A 15,784-nucleotide genomic window follows, 5' to 3' on the forward strand; every position below is an offset into this window, starting at 1 on the left:
ACAGGAGGAAAGAGAGCTGCAAACTTCCTTGCTTGTGATATGTTAAATTCTTCTATTTTAGGGTGGAGAATCTGTGGTTAGAAATGGATAGTATTGAGTTGGCATGTCTGAAAATTGTATTAACTGCTCTTCGAACGTTGATTGTGCTCGACCTAGTACGGAACTTAGACTGGGCTGAGCAATGCAGTGTCTGCCAGAAGTGCCACATGACCCAAAGTCCTGATCTGTATTTTGTTGACTTCAGTAGGAGGATTGAGCTCTTATTTAGACAGTGACGGAACTTGATTCAACGAGTGACTGAAGATCAAAGCTTTGTGCATTCTATTTTACTTGTGTTTTTGTTAAGTATTAGTGATATGAAATGGCTGATTAGGTGTCACTGACCAACTGCCCAGTAATAACTTCTGCATGGCTTCTCAGAACATCTGCAAGAGTGGAGTTCTGAGGATAGCTGTTGTTGTGAAAATAAGATTGAAGTTGTATGTTCTGCCATACAATCTCAGGAATGTATTAGGGTTTGTTAACATTTTAGGATTTCTTTTTAGGCACTGATATAATTCAGTTGAAAAACGAATTTAATCAAATTGGTTCAGCTCCTTAAATTGGGTGCAGTTGTATTTATATACAATTTCACTGAAACTATAACAACATAAGACCCTTTATCCCGTGTAGCTTAATCCATATTATGGGAGTGCATTAATTTCCCTAAATCACTTTTTTTGATCAATTTACTTAAAACCATGACAACTGCATATAGAAAAAACACTTGTTCTCTGTGTCATCTAGCCTGTGTAACTCTTAAAATCTGAAAATAAAACACTTCTAAAAAGTGCTTTGCAACAGTTGCAACACCAGTTCTCATGAATCATGTCTTTTGGTACTGGATAAGGGTGTTCTGAAAATTTTATAACCAACCTTAAAAAATGCCCTTGATCCGAGGCATGCTGGGTTGTAAATTCAGATCCAAAACTGAAGTACCATGTTTATGTAGGTGTAACTTCTGGCTAAATACTTGCCATTAGTATTGAGGCAAAATGTTCATGTCCTGTAATTGAAGTTGTAGTTGAGCTGCTCTCTTCCTTATGTCCTGCTTGTGGATAGTCTGGCCTGCGTGTTCTCTGCTTGCACCCAAACTAATAATAGAGTAAGTTTTTAATAACAATAATTGAGTGCTTCTGAGATGCAGATTTTTACATTGCTCAATTCAAGAGCTGACAATAAATGGAAGAATGTCTTTCTCAGTTGTGCTTGGTCATGTGCATCCCATTACTCACATTTGATCTAAGCAGGGCAGTTGAAAATTTTGACCATGGCTTTGGTAAACAGCCCTTTCCGTGGATTCCTTCCTCTTGTCTTTCCTGATGGCACAAATAAAGAATATCGGACCCAAGAAATCAATGGGTTGCATGGATTTTTAAGCAATTCTAGGGTGACATTCTTCAGAAAATTAATATGGCCAAATTAGATGATGCAGAAAGAGCCTGTAATCAACACGGTATCTGAGCTATAATTGAGTGTCACTTCTGTCAGATGTACAACAGACTTGAGATTTCACAAGTGATCTGCTTGAATACTTGCTCAGAAATTGCCATCTGTGAGGTAGGAGGGGTGCAGCCAAACCTAATGTCATTGTGCTCCAATTATAACTGTCTTCACTAGGGAAATTAAGTCCATCAGTTTTGGATTGCACAGTCTCCAAATAGTTCTTGATGCCACTGATGCGGGGGAAGAAAAAACATTAAAATAACAAATATAGTCACAAAATACCTGTTCTGTGTTGTAGTGCTTGAAAATCAGTTTTTGCTCTTGTCGATCCTTAAAAAGTTTCCTCTTAACTGTTTCACTATATGTATATAGGAAACAAACTGTTTTTATATTTTTCAAAATAGAACACGTTTCTCTTTAGGTGAGACTTTTTCTTTAACCCAGTTTAGGCAACGGAAACTTCTGTGTCTTCTGGCATAAAGGCCTAGAATCTTGTATTCTCTTGCAATATAATCAAAGGGAAGAAGACCTGTCCTTTTTAGACCCAGAATAATCTTAACAATTATACAGTACTTCCTACAGTTCCACACCCACCTTGCATCATGGCTTCCTTTCTCATAGCTCTGGCTAAATGCCACTGTAATATAAATTGAGCTGTGTGCGCAGTTGATGAGAAGGAAGGATTGTACTTTGTGTATCAGGTGCGGCTGTAGGTAAATATTAAACTTCTGTACATTTCCATTGAGTCTTTTAAAGTGAACTTGCCAAATATAAAGGGTCCTGTGTTTCTTATAGGAAGGCTCTTAAGTAACCTCTTGCCTTCCTGAACAGTCTGGCTGTGGACAAATTGATACATGTTCTAAAGAACTTGAGATGAAAGGAATGTCTTTATTGATCCAGATTTTGTATAACAACTTTAGATACTGTCTCTCTTGCCTAAAGCTATGTAGCAGGATGATTTCTGTTGACCAGAACATAAGAAGTCTGAACTCTGCCATTGGATCAGCTGCCTTTTGTTTAGACAATTGCATTCAAGTCAGCCAAAGTGTGTGTGATTTTAATAGCTGATATTTTCATTAGTTGGCTTGTGAAGATGAAGCATCAGTGTTTTCTGGGGCTAGGTAAGATCCAGTGCTTGTTTTAAAAAGGAGTTTTTACTTAATCAGTAAAATGTCACTCCAAGCTGAAACTTTGGATGCAAGGTCACTGCTTGGAAATAGTTACATCTATATATTTCTCTCATACATTTTGCTTTTGTAATGTAATAGTGGTTTTTATTCATCTCAAATCATTGTAGGCTGATGTTGGTTTTTTGTACTCTAACTGAAAATAACTTTCCATTTATTTTAGTTCAGGATATAAACCTGGCTCTTGTAATTCTTTCACCTCCCCCACACAGGTTTTTTAAAAAAAAATCTACCGCACCTCTGAAATTATGGCCGTTCAGTATGCAGCTAAAATGTCCTTATTCATTTTCACCATAACATGGAGTCATTGGGGAAAGCAGAGGTCCCATCACTGAAGAACTTGTTCTAATTTAGAAACAATACAGTGCTGAGTGTCTCTTATACATCATTGTTCATCTAAATAGTTTCATTTGTCTGCCTCATTTTGGTGGGCCATTAAATTGTGTGCTGTGAAATATCTCCATCACCGTTTCCTATTGTTGCTATAAAAATACAGGGACTCAAAACTAATTTTTTGAGGGTTAAGTAGATTGATGTTAAGGATGTGTTTTGAATTCACAGAGCGGAGAACTCAGAGTTGGTGCTGAACTGACATCGCTCACTTAGACTCATCCAGGATATTAAAATAGTGCATGTTTTCTTTGGAAGGGCAGTGTTTTCATGGGACAACTTGGTTCTTGTATGTCTGCCGATTAATTGTGTGCTCAGTTTTCCCACTTGTAAAATGAACCTATTATGAGCGTATCTGTTTGTTGGGCTTTTTTTTTTTTTTTTTTTTTTTTTGTAAAGTGCTTAGATGAAAGGTTCTGTCTAAGTGGAGAACATTACCATTTGTGTTGCGTTACACGTGGGCAGAACAGGTTTGGATATTTTTTTACAGAGATCAGTTGTAGGAAGCTTCCTTTGACCGAGTTTTATGTTGATGAAGGAGACAATCTTAAAAGCCCCCAGGTGTGGACTATGGTGGTGGTTGTCCCCTTTAGTGACCAAGACACATTCTCTTGCTCTTGACTGGCTGTCAGCAGGAGGAAATGGTCAGTAATTGAACTGAAAGACCCATCCAGAAGTGACTTGTCTTTGTCTCAAAATCTGGTCTTTCACCAACACACGTATCTTTTGCTGGACTCACGACCTCCCTCACCTTTTCTCTCCCGTAGCCTGGGACCATCATAACTACAACAATTCTGCAAATGTTATTTTTGTAGGGAATGTAAGGCCCTTGATGAACTCTGTATTTGCACATAATATTTTGTGTGTGACTGTGTGTGTATATGATAATTATACAAAGTGTATGTGTGTGTACACACTCATGTCTCTTTGTTTCTGCTAATTAAAAGTTGAACTCCAAAATTTCTGCAGAAAAGTTTTGATTAGAACCTGTGGGAAAGTACACAGTATCCATTTTATTTAGGCAATTCCTTAAATTAACCTAACCTATTCCATCAGAGAAGATGCATAGTGTAAATTAATTGAGCTTTCCAGTCTGCACATAGAAATAGAGGTGACTGTGTAACAAGGGATTTAAAATATTTAGTATAACTGAATGTTTAATTAAAATGTTATGGTGATTAGAAGTTATGTAATTAAACAATTTTTAAGAAATTAGAGATTTTTGCCACCGTCTGGTTTCAAAGGCAGAGGAAAGAAAACCCAGGACCTTAAAAAGGGATGTTGCCAGAGTTAAGAACATACCTTCAGAATGGCTGTACTGGATCAGGCCAATGGTGCTTCTCTATACAAGTTAAAAAGATAAATGTATTCTTTATGGTGACAGAGCTGTAGTTGAAACCTCCTGTGGGTGTGGAGATCTGCATTTTAGCAGAGCTGAGCAAATTTTTTTAATAGAAGTAATTATCTACAAATGTGAGGAAGCTGGGCAGTAAGAATGTACGTGGTATTGAACTACACATAAGAGCTTGCCTGAAATGGTTTTGTCACTCAGCTTTAAAAAAGGGCCAGGTTAGGAGGTAAATCCCAGACAGTTCTTGTGGGTGTATGCTGCATGCTGATGAGACAGAAGAGGGTGAAATTTTAAAGTAGGGTGAGGCCTACTTTAATGTACACCTTCTTATATCCTCTTTATATTTGTTTGTCCTGCCATGCTACCTCCCTTTCCGGCCTCTTGTGTGGGTGTTTATGATTCAGATTTAGTGGGCTGTGTTCAGAGATGATGTGTAAGTTACATGAATTGAAATCAAATGCTGTAACTCGGGAGGGGACACCAAGATGGATGTTTAGATTTGCCTCTGAATCTGCTCCATTCTTTATAGAAAAAAGTTATCTTTGCTAGATACTCCCTTCAGGCTCAGGCAGACCCAGGCAGGCTCTTACCCTTCTCTCCCTGGAGCCTGTCAGGAAATAGAGCAGCTAATGCTGCTTTCTCTTCTGTCCTCTGTGATGGAGTAGGTTGCCTGTGTGGGAGCTGTTGGATAGCTGCAACAGGGAAGGGGGGCTTACATCAGAACAGCAGGTAGTAAGGTGGTCTGTTCCTCCCTCCTCCCCGAGATCCTTCAGGGCTGATCCAAAAACTTGAGTTTAATTGCTGGGTGTTACTCAGAGAGTGTGCTTTTTGTCATTAGGTATTAATATTCTGGACATCATTATCACTACTAGTGTTTAGATACCCTTGTAAAATATTTCATCAGGGGTTTTTCAGGTTATAGATGACAACTTGTGATCTTTTTTCTCAATAGATGCCTCTGTGTGTGTGTAAATGTCAAGATTGACAGTGGGAGTTAAATATGCTCATTTTGAGGACTCTTGTTGGCTGTTTAAAGTTATGAATGATACCCATGTCTATGCTCTGTTTTTAATTTAAAAAAAAAATCCCATCTGAAATTGAATTACTGAAAAGAAATGTTCCCAGATGCAGCACATTTTGCAGATACACAGGACCTGAGAGAGAGTTCGTGTGCTGTGATTTTTAAGTGTGAAGTGGTTGAGGCAGGAGTGAGCTAATTCGTATTCCTGTAAAACTCCAGGTTTTCACTGCAGCTGCAAAGCTGGCTGAGTTTAAAGAAAACAAAACTGTTTTTCCTGTTTTCTGCATCAACTTCTGTGATTACGTGGTAGCTCTGCTTGGTGGAATGTCACTTCCCCACCTCCAAACTTTCCTTAAAATAGTGGCATAAATGTGTGTTTTGTCATGGAGCATTGTTGTAAATTTAAAGTTGAAATTCAGAGCTTCAGTTTGAAAGTTTTAAATAGATTGTCCCCTCTATCGTTGGCATTTCACCGATACTTTCCCGTGAAATGCACAAAGTCAGGTGGCCTTTTCTACTTTAGATAAATATGGAATGCTAACCACCCTAACATAGCTGTAACATACCTCTGGTCTTCATGGAAATCTTCCTTCCCAAAAGCACCCAGTGTTTCAACTAAGTTTTGCTGAGATGTGTGTCTGACATGTAGCATGAACTAGATGCACCTAGTAAATGGCAAGAGTAGGGGCTTCAGGGCTCACAACTACCCCACTCATGATTTTAGTTAGTCGGATGACCACTTGTCATCAGTGTGGCCAAGTTTCCGGTGGTCCCATAAAGTTTGTTTGCAGCCACTGATGCTAGCTCTGTGTTTTGTGCTGTTTAGCTGTAATTTACTTTTAAATGTCTTGTAAGAGCCCAGTGAGCCGTGGAAGTGTTGGTAAGTGTGCTAGAAAATATTGACCTTTTGTCGTCCGGCAAATTCTCTCATCTGGCACTGGTCAGGTATGCAGGGTGCTGCACAAGAGAGCTTCAACCTGTATATAAATCCAAAATGTCACTTCTTGTTCAGTAGAGATGTCTTTTTACCCCACCTGTCCAGTAGGTTTATGTCTCTTACTCCACCCTCACCCATCCAGACTTTAATTACTTTTGTTCTCCCTCATGCAAAGTTGTTTCTGGTTAAGAATACTTCTAAAACTTTGCCGGACTGTTTCTGCTTCTCTGTCAAATGTTTATGCAGTGTGTAGAACCTTCAGAGTGATGCAGAGAGTTTTGGCACTTTCCTTCTCCTCTCCCAGCCTGAAAGAACAGACATCTCCAGGGTTTTTTTTTCTCCAGAACTCTTCTATCTTAGAAAAGGATGGGTGTACAATATATAGTACCAGTTGTTTTAGACATGTAGCTAATGTAAAAAAAACCTGTTTACATGAACTGAGAGTGACTTCTGTAGCATCTAATTTTGCTCATTACTTTACTGTGAATTTTTGTGTCTTAGGACTGCGTACCTATGATGGTCACTAGTTAATGTTGCTGAGTGCTTTAGGTTGAACATGTTGAACTTAGCAATAAGAACATGGCTGTGGCATGCAATTTAGCTTTTGTTTTGTACTGTGTACCTTACTTTTTATTTCTTCCAGATGTTTCTTACTGTGTACCTTACTTTTTATTTCTTCCAGATGTTTCTTACTGTGTACCTCAGTAACAATGAACAACACTTCACTGAGGTGCCAATTACGCCTGAAACCACTTGCAGAGATGTAGTGGAGCTGTGTAAAGAGCCTGGTGAGACTGACTGCCACCTGGTGGAAGTGTGGTTTGGCTCAGGTATGAGAGAGACAGCTTCTGTGATTATTAGATATCCTTTGGTTTGTTTAGTATTTTTATTACCATAGCACTGAAGGGTGAATGTCCCATTGTCATAGGCCCTGTGTAAATATCCAGCAAAGAAGAGTCCATGTCCTGAAGAGTTTACCATCTGCCTTCCTTTCCATATGCTCTACACTGAAAATACTGCTATTTATGCAAGACTGTGTGGTGACTGGAGACTGTGATATCCTTGAGGGTTGAGAGACTGAAGGATGAGCAACTGGGAGGGGATTTTAAACAGATTGTAATTCCAATGCTTAATGAATGTTTTGGAGACAGGATGAAAAGGTTGGGGGGTTTAAATTTTGAAGTCATGGAAATTAACAGTACTCATATTTAGCAAGTGCAAAAAGTTTCTCCAATAGAATGAGCGCAGAGGAGACTTGGCATTCCTGATAATGCCAGATCTTTAGAGCAAAGTATCCATGTTTTTTAAGTTATGTTAAATAAAAAAGCTTTCAGGTTTTCCTAAATAAGCAAGAAAGATACAAATCTAATTATGTTTCCTTCCATGAAAGCATATTTATTACATAACTTCATCGTTATCTTAACCATCACAAAGTCTGGAATGAAAGACAAGTTTTTGGTTCACTTTGCTGCTACTTTTTGAATTCATAATCGCTAAGAATCTGCTCTGATTATCTTTCAAGTAGTGGTGTAATACACTGGAAGAGAACTGTGTATATGTGCTTTAACTAACGAAAGAGAACCTTGAAGTTTGCATGTAAGTTAGGGTCTTGATACAGGCTCTCACCCTGTAAATACTTCTGCACATTAATTTTACTTTTGAGCTCCATAAGACTTCTCCTGTGTGTTTGCAAACACAGGACTGTAAAATATAAGGGGTTTCATTTGTAAAATCCAGTCTTCGGCTGTATCAGTTGTACTCTGGAGAGCAACCCTTTACAAAACAGGTACAGGAAACCAATGCACTTTCCCACAATTGCCTGTGTGTACAGTTTTACATGTTGCCCATCTTTGTGGTGCCTCTAAATGTTTGTACAGCTGTGGTCCTTAGACATATAAAAATAAAGCTGCTATCTCTGAGGTGTTCTGTTTTTTGTAAGGAGAAGCAAAAGAAATTGTTGTTGGCAGGGGGGAAATTGAACTAACACCTGATACTCTTCTTGGAACCCTCTATTTTAACTAATGTAATTTTTATATTCATTTTCAACACAGCGTTTGTTTACCTTTTTGTATAAAACCAGTAGTTTAACAGGTCATAAAAATAATATTTATCTGTATGTTTCAGATCGTATTTCTAACAATGTAAATAAGGTGTACATTTTTAATCGGGGGTCTTGGTGGATTTTATCTCTGACCATTTTAAAATGAAGATGAGAGACCCCCCCCGCCCCAAAAAAAAAAAAAACCTCTAGAAAATGTTTGTGGCACATTCTAGTAACATGTGGTTTGAACCGGGATGGGAATTTTCTAGGTCATTATAGGGGCTCATATGTATACTTGGCTTTGTCTAATTCTTGACTTCCACGCCCCTTCCTTCTGCCCCTCTACTCACTGATTTGCTCACTTTGATATTATTTTTCTGATTTGTCAACCTTGATTACTATTTTTTGGTTCTGTGCCTTAAATATTGAGTCTGTTCTGGTATGGCTATGATCTGAAGTGGATCTGTCCCGCGAAAGCTCATCACCTAATAAATTATTTTGTTAGTCTTTAAAATGCTACTGGACTGCTACTGGACTGCTTCTTTGTTTTGATAGTATACAGACTAGCATGGCTATCTCTCTTACTGTTCAACATATGAGTGAAGATGGTGTAAAGCACCTCCCGAAAAAACAAAAAGACACTTTGGTGCAGTGTGAAGTAGAAACATAGCTCTTGGATCAAATATAATGTTGCCACCAGTAGAAACCACTTGCAGTTATTTTAAGTTCATGGTAGTTTTGTTCTTTGAGAAAATAACTGCTCAAGTCTTTTGACTTTTTAAGATGTGGACTTATTTTGCACAGAGCTTTATTTTACAGCAGTTTTGAAAGCAAATTTTCTAGCTTCTAATGGCAGGTGGCTCTGGAAATGTATAGTTATTAAAACTGTAAAGTGACCTAAACACAGAGACGGGTTCTCCTACTGCTGGCAAAAAGAAACAAAATATCAGGTGCATCTTGGAAAAACAAGGCCTGTCTAATTTGCTGGGATACTCCTTTCAGTCATACTTCTTCCAGCTTTTTGTCTGGTCGCATTTTTCAATCAACTTTTCCCCGGCTTATGTTTCTGCAGCCTCTTGAATCTGCTGTAAGTGCTGGTCAGTGGATTTACTGGAAACTGACATAAGTTCTGCTTTCTGCAGGAGCTAGATGCCTGCTATCTCCACAGTGCCTCCATTCTCATTTGGTTCGAGGAATAGGTAGGCAAAGTGGTGCTCACCTGTGGGCATCATACACTGTGCTCCTAGATCACTGAGTTGCCCATAAAATGGTTCCGACTTCCTTAATTGCCAAGAAAAGTAATTGGAGGAAGGAGTGAAGAGAGGAAACAATTAAAACAGAAGACCTCTGAATGATCCTGTTGGTCCTCTCCATGGTCATCTTGTTTAATGTTTGATTATTTTTATTAGAACTTAGGTTGAAACAGATTTTTTTCCCCATTCGTGAATACATCAGTTGAGCACTGACGGTATACTTGTGTAAAGGCATCTTCTTAAAGTTGATTTACACAGTTCTGATCGAAGTATTGCCTAGTTTTGCTAGGAATGTGCCTCATCAGCCTTTTGTTTGTGAATCTGACAACAGTACTATTTATGCATTGGGGTTTAGCAGCTGAAGAGCTTTTCTAGCTGTCTAGACAAGTAAATGCTGCAAGAATGCTTTTTCTGTAACAGTGACCTAGTTGTTTATACTGTAAATCTAATCTCTTCTGACAATGACTCCAGAAATTTTTCCTCTTGGCTCAACATAGCTGAGGAATTTTCACTTAAAGAAATGCTTTTTCTATTGTGAAAATGCCATTCAAATATTGTGTGTGTTCACTTTCATATTTGTAAGGCAGCATTTGCACTTAACACCATAAATTCCTTTTGGTCTAAAACATAACACTTTTTTATCTCGAAGACCAAGGTTTTGAACAAAAAAGGTCAGTTCAAGATGAAATGCTTTCTGACTTAAATCATTTCCTAAAAAATGGAAGACCCCCAAACCAGAGGCAATAAAAAATGTGCCACCATCATCATGGACATTAACTTGTATATTCAGGGGTGAAAGTAGCTGAAACTTCTGACTTGTGAAGTCCCATTGCAAGTGGGGGGGGGCACTGTATGCAACCCTGTGTGGGGGAGTTCAGGATATGGGGGGGTTGGGTTGTGGGGAGCTGCAGGAGTAAGGGCAGGTGGTTGGAAGATGTGAAGGGCTTGGCTCAGGGCAGTGGGTTTGAGGGGCGCTTGGGTCAGAAAGTGCAGCCTCTAGATCCCTGAGGCTGCAACAGCCAGGCTCTTACACAAAGGTGAAGGTAAGCCTGTGCACCAGTATGTTCTGTCACATCAGTGACCCTTTTATGTACTCTAGCTTTTATTCCAGAAGACTATTCAGATCCAGGACTGTCTTTTTGCCTATCATTTGTACAGAACTCAGTGCAATGTGACCCTGATACATTATTAATTGTGGCAGTCCTTCAGGTTCCACGTATGTGGGATTTACTGTAGTATCTCAGGCATTCACTATGCTCAGAAGAAATCTGTGTGTTTACAAGGCATTAATATGTTGTTTTAAAAAGCCTAGTGTAAACAAGGCAAGTTGTAGCCTCTTGTTGGCAGAGCTGGTCAAGGTAAATCTTAAGCTAAAGTATCAGAGAGGTAGCTGTGTTAGTCTGTAGCTTTGAGAACAGCAAGAAGTCTTGTGGCACCTTATAGGCTAACAGATATTTTGGAGCATATTTTGGGAGATATTTTGCTCCAAAATATCTGTTAGCCTATAAGGTGCCACAAGACTTCTTGTTGTTCCCTAGGCTAAAGTTCACCTCTGATGGCTACACCATGATAAAACTACAGCTTGTTGTGCCTACCCAAGGATTTTACAATATTATTTTATTATAAACCCAAGCCTATTTTTCAGCATGTGAGTGATGCCTCAGACTATGCTGCTGCTGCTGTTTGTTCTTTAATAAAAAACACATGCAGCTAGTTAAGATCTAGGAGATCATGCAAAGATGGAAAGTCTGGAAGTCAGTCTAAGGACTTTCCACCTATAAATCGCCAGTCATGAAAGAATAGAAAAATTGCAGGAGAAGAATATGTAGAGGAGGAAGACAACAGGTAGCTGGAAGTAGAATATGCGAAGGTAATCTACTGGGCCAAAGACTGGTCATGCTAAAAACCCTGCAGGAGTCACAGAACCAAAGAATGACGGACTTAGAACTATTTTTAAAGGCCTGATTGCTGGTTGTGGAAGTGGGGTGCTTGAATGGGAGAATTAATTTATGTATGTAACTTTAAATTAAAGAACCTATATTTTAAAAACATAGAGTAGCAAAATCTTGGATATTTGCCCTATGAGCTCAGACTTCTCATTGTCACCTCCCTCTGTTTTTCTCTCTGAGGCATGAAACTGAGATGTTAAGTGTTTGTCCTTTTCAAAATTCTCAGATATATTAAGCTTGGCATCATCCAAAACGCGTTTGATTTCGCAGGAGATAAAACTGGCAACAAAATCTGCTTTGTGAGGTATTGTGTCAGGTCAGTGCTGATGTAAATCAGCATAATGACGCTGAAGTCAGTGGAGCAAGGCTGACGTATGCTATATGGATATCAGGCCCAACAGCTTTTACAAGAGAGCATGAGCAGCTTGGGGCATGATCAGGAAAAGATGGATGCATTAGTCACTGCAGAAGAGCTTTTTCTCTGTCTGTCTGTCCTTGTTTTTGTTGCAGGATCCTTTTCCCTCTCCCCCTTACCAGATATTGAAGAGGCATCATTAGAATCCAATAATATATGATCTTGTGAATTCTGTGCCATGTGTGCCTTTTGAAATGCAAAGGATATGAGGAAGATGTTTTTAATATGTAAAAGAGGTTCAAAACCTTTCTCTTGTTCATATGAGCTCTTAATGGCTGAATGGTGTTTTTAATAATTTAAATGTATAGTTTTGAGCATACGGTCTTGCAAATTTTGACCTGGATGTCTACAGCGTTAACCTCTCTAATGCGGAACTCTTTTCTGTCCATGTCTGTAATCCAGCATGATTTTAGTTAGCTGTATGACCACGTATCATGGGTGTAGCCAAGTTTCCTGTGGCCCCATAAAGTCTGTTATCAGCCACCAGTCCTCGCTGTCAGTATTCTGTGCTGTTGTTTAGCTGTAATTTACCCCTAAATGTTTTCTGAGAGCCCAGTAAGCAGTGGAAGTGTTGGCAATGCTGCTAGACAATACTGGCCTCCTGTGAGCTGGCAAATTCTGTCATTCAGCACCAGTCAGGTCCCAGGTGTGTGTGCTGGGTTAGAGAGGTTCAACCTGTATACCAAAAGTCTTCAACTGAGCTTAAGTCAAGCAGTGAGTCACCATCTCTTGGTATCATTACAGAAGGAAGAATTCCTTCTTTGGTCACCCTTTCTTTTTTTGTTGCTAACCCTAGTTAACAGTGGTATTGGTTGCAAAAGTTTCTCCACAACATTAGCTTCCTGCCAGTCCTTTCATCATCATCATCGTCAATAACCATGGGCTCAGTGCCTGTTGGTGTCTGATGCCTCTCACTATTTCCTTTCGTCTTTCCCCATCCCATGCAGAATGGCTTTGGTGTGGAGCTAATCTACAGAAACTATCTACTACATCTATCCATTCTCTGTGGGGTCTGCCTCTCCTATTCAAACCATGCATTATGCCAGATACTAGGGTCTTGATTTTTCGTTCGTTCTGCAAATATGTCCAAGTAGTTGTAGCTTCCGTTTTATTACCTTCTGCAGCAGGTTCTCTTTCGGCTGTATCTTCTTATATAATTCCTCATTGGTGACTTTCTGCATCCCTCCTATTCTCAGAATCTTTCTATAACAGCTCCTTTTCAACGCCAATATTCTTTTCGACTCTTTCGTTATCACCCATGTCTCACATCCGTACAACATACTGCTGAATATGCACGTTTTCAAGATGCCCAGCTTTGTTCTTATGCTAATTGCTTTGCTTTTCCGGATCTTACCCATCACCTTCAAACTTGCTCTTGCTTTCACTATTCTCATTGCTATTTCCTTCTTACAGTCTAGATCATATATTATGTTGCTCCCCAGATATGTGAACTTCTCTACATTTTCTAGTTCAATACCATCCACACTGATCTTCCTTCCTATTGGTGGTCAGTCCTTTGGTTGTCCTTTTAAATGCATGAAGAAATAGTCTTATCTGAGGTAACATAGAATTTGGAGGAAAAAGCAAGTTAACATGGTTCTTTGAAATGTTAAAAAAGCTAAAATGATTTTGGAATATAGCACTAGATTGCATTAATTCCAAAGCTGTCCTGCTGGCAACCACTTGAGGCTCATCATTGCTTGGGAGGCCAGTTTGCAAGCTTATCTTTCATAGCATCAGAATTTTGTGGGTTACTTCTTTCTTTTTAAAGGTACATATATGCTGACAGGAAAGCTGGCAATACAACTATGTTTACATGTTATGTCAGTTAATAAAGTTTTGAGGATTTTTCTCCACCCTCTGCCTGCTCCACAATGTTTATGGTGAGCATTTATGTGAGGCATGAAAAGCATTGGATGGATGTGAAAGAGATCTTGCTATGTTGGTGTTGTGCTTTTTCAGAGCGCCCGGTAGCTGATAATGAGCGGATGTTGGATATTCTGCAGCACTTTGGTGCTCAAAGAAATGAGGTTCGTTTCTTCCTTCGCCATGAACGTCCCCCTAGTCGGGATGCAGGTATGTGTGACCTGAATTGCTTAAATCTGACTTAAAAGTTAACAAACTAATTTCAGACCTTTATAAACCTAGGTTCTTCTACGAGTGTCCCTGTGGGTGCTCCACAATAGGTGTTGGGCTCGCCCAGCGCCGCAGATCGGAATTCTTCCAGCAGTTTCTCCTGGATCGCACATGCGCCGGCGCGCGCCGCTCCCTTGCGCATCCCCGGCCACATGCGCGATCCGGTCCCCGCCAGTTCCTTCTCAACCGCCATCGGCTGCAGATGGAATCCACTCAGGCAACGGCCAGAGTCAGATTAGCTAGAGTTTTACGTGTAAATTGTTGTTTTTTTTTCTTTTCTTTCTTAAAAAAAAAAAAGAGAGAGAGAGAGAAAGCAAGAGAGTAAAAAAAAAAATAAATAAAAAAATAAAAATATATAATAAAAAGAGAGAGAGGAGCGGAGAAGACGTGTGGACGTGAAGGCCAGTAGGCCTCCCGCTGCTGCAGGCCGGTGTCCGCGACGGGTAGACAGGCACGAATTAAGTGCTAAGTGCCCTATTAACAACAAAAAGACTCACCGCGATGTCCTCTTCAGGCCTTAGAAAGTGTGAGTCCTGCCGCGAAGCTATGCCGGCCTCTGATGGGCATAGCGAATGCATTCGGTGCCTGGGGAAATCACACATTACCCAGAAGTGTTCCCACTGTGCTAAGCTCACAGCCAGGGCCAGGAGAGACAGAGAAATGCGGCTGAAAATGCTCCTATTCGATAAGGCTCTCCAGCCCAACTTGCCGGAGAGGCCTCAACCAGAGGGGCCCTCTGGGCTCCACAAGAGGAAGGCGGCTTCCCTCACCCCCTCGGTGCAGAAACGGAGGAAGCTCTCCCCAGCCTGATCCCTGCCGGCGGTCTCAGCGAGCAGGACGGGCGGAGCACACAGCCACAAGCAGCAGCGCACGTGGCAGAGGCTGAGCCTCCGATTACCAAATAGCCGGCACGCACGGCACCTAAAGCGGCGGCCAGGTAAGCGCTGGAACCGGCGGCACTGCCACAGGCGGCACCGACCCCTGCGACGCCAGCGGTGCAGGGCCAACAGGCACGGAGCCTTCAGGCACCAGAGGACGTTATCCGTGCGGCACTGCAGCTGAGCGGGCCGAGCGCAGCGCCGACAGCGGGGCCAAGATCACTGGCACGGCAGGGGGCGGTGCCAGCCCCGCAGGGGATGGGAAAGGCAAGAGCAAAAACCCGGCACCGCAGCCCTTCTCCGGACAGGGCTGCAATGCTGCTATCAACAAGCCCTCCCCTTATGCTGCACACGCCACCCAGAAGATCTGGGTCTCCACTGGCCTATCCAGAGCCGCCTCCTCCGTTCCTCCAACCTACGTCACCATGGCTTGGGCCACCTTCGCCCTTTCTGGGATTGGATCCCTTGGAGTACTATCACAAACCAGCTTCACCGTTATCTGTATCATCGCGGAGATCTTGCTCTCCCAGACATCGGGGGTATGCACCCCAAGAGTGGTCCAGGTCTCCATCCCCGGGCCCGTGCTGCCATGGTCGTTCTTATCATGCTGGACACAGACACCCCAGGCCTACACCTAGGGGCAGGTCCCCCCCCGGCCGTCCAATACCCCCGTGGACACTCCCGGCCGGGGACGGAAACACAGCTATCTCAAGGAGAGTTAATTTGAGAACCCCGAGACTT

General features: G+C 41.1%; 1 protein-coding gene across 3 annotated transcripts in view; it reads left to right on the plus strand.

The window, feature by feature from the left end:
- Positions 1-15,784, plus strand: part of TP53BP2 (tumor protein p53 binding protein 2) — a 62,558-nt gene that overhangs the window by 10,887 nt on the left and 35,887 nt on the right. For all 3 annotated transcript variants that reach the window (XM_074989903.1, XM_074989906.1, XM_074989904.1), the window contains exons 2-3: positions 7,054-7,201; positions 13,992-14,105. In XM_074989903.1, the coding sequence (XP_074846004.1) occupies positions 7,054-7,201; positions 13,992-14,105 (262 nt within the window). The remainder of the gene's footprint in view (positions 1-7,053; positions 7,202-13,991; positions 14,106-15,784) is intronic.

Source organism: Carettochelys insculpta, chromosome 3, assembly GCF_033958435.1.
Source record: "Carettochelys insculpta isolate YL-2023 chromosome 3, ASM3395843v1, whole genome shotgun sequence".
NCBI lineage: Eukaryota > Metazoa > Chordata > Testudines > Carettochelyidae > Carettochelys > Carettochelys insculpta.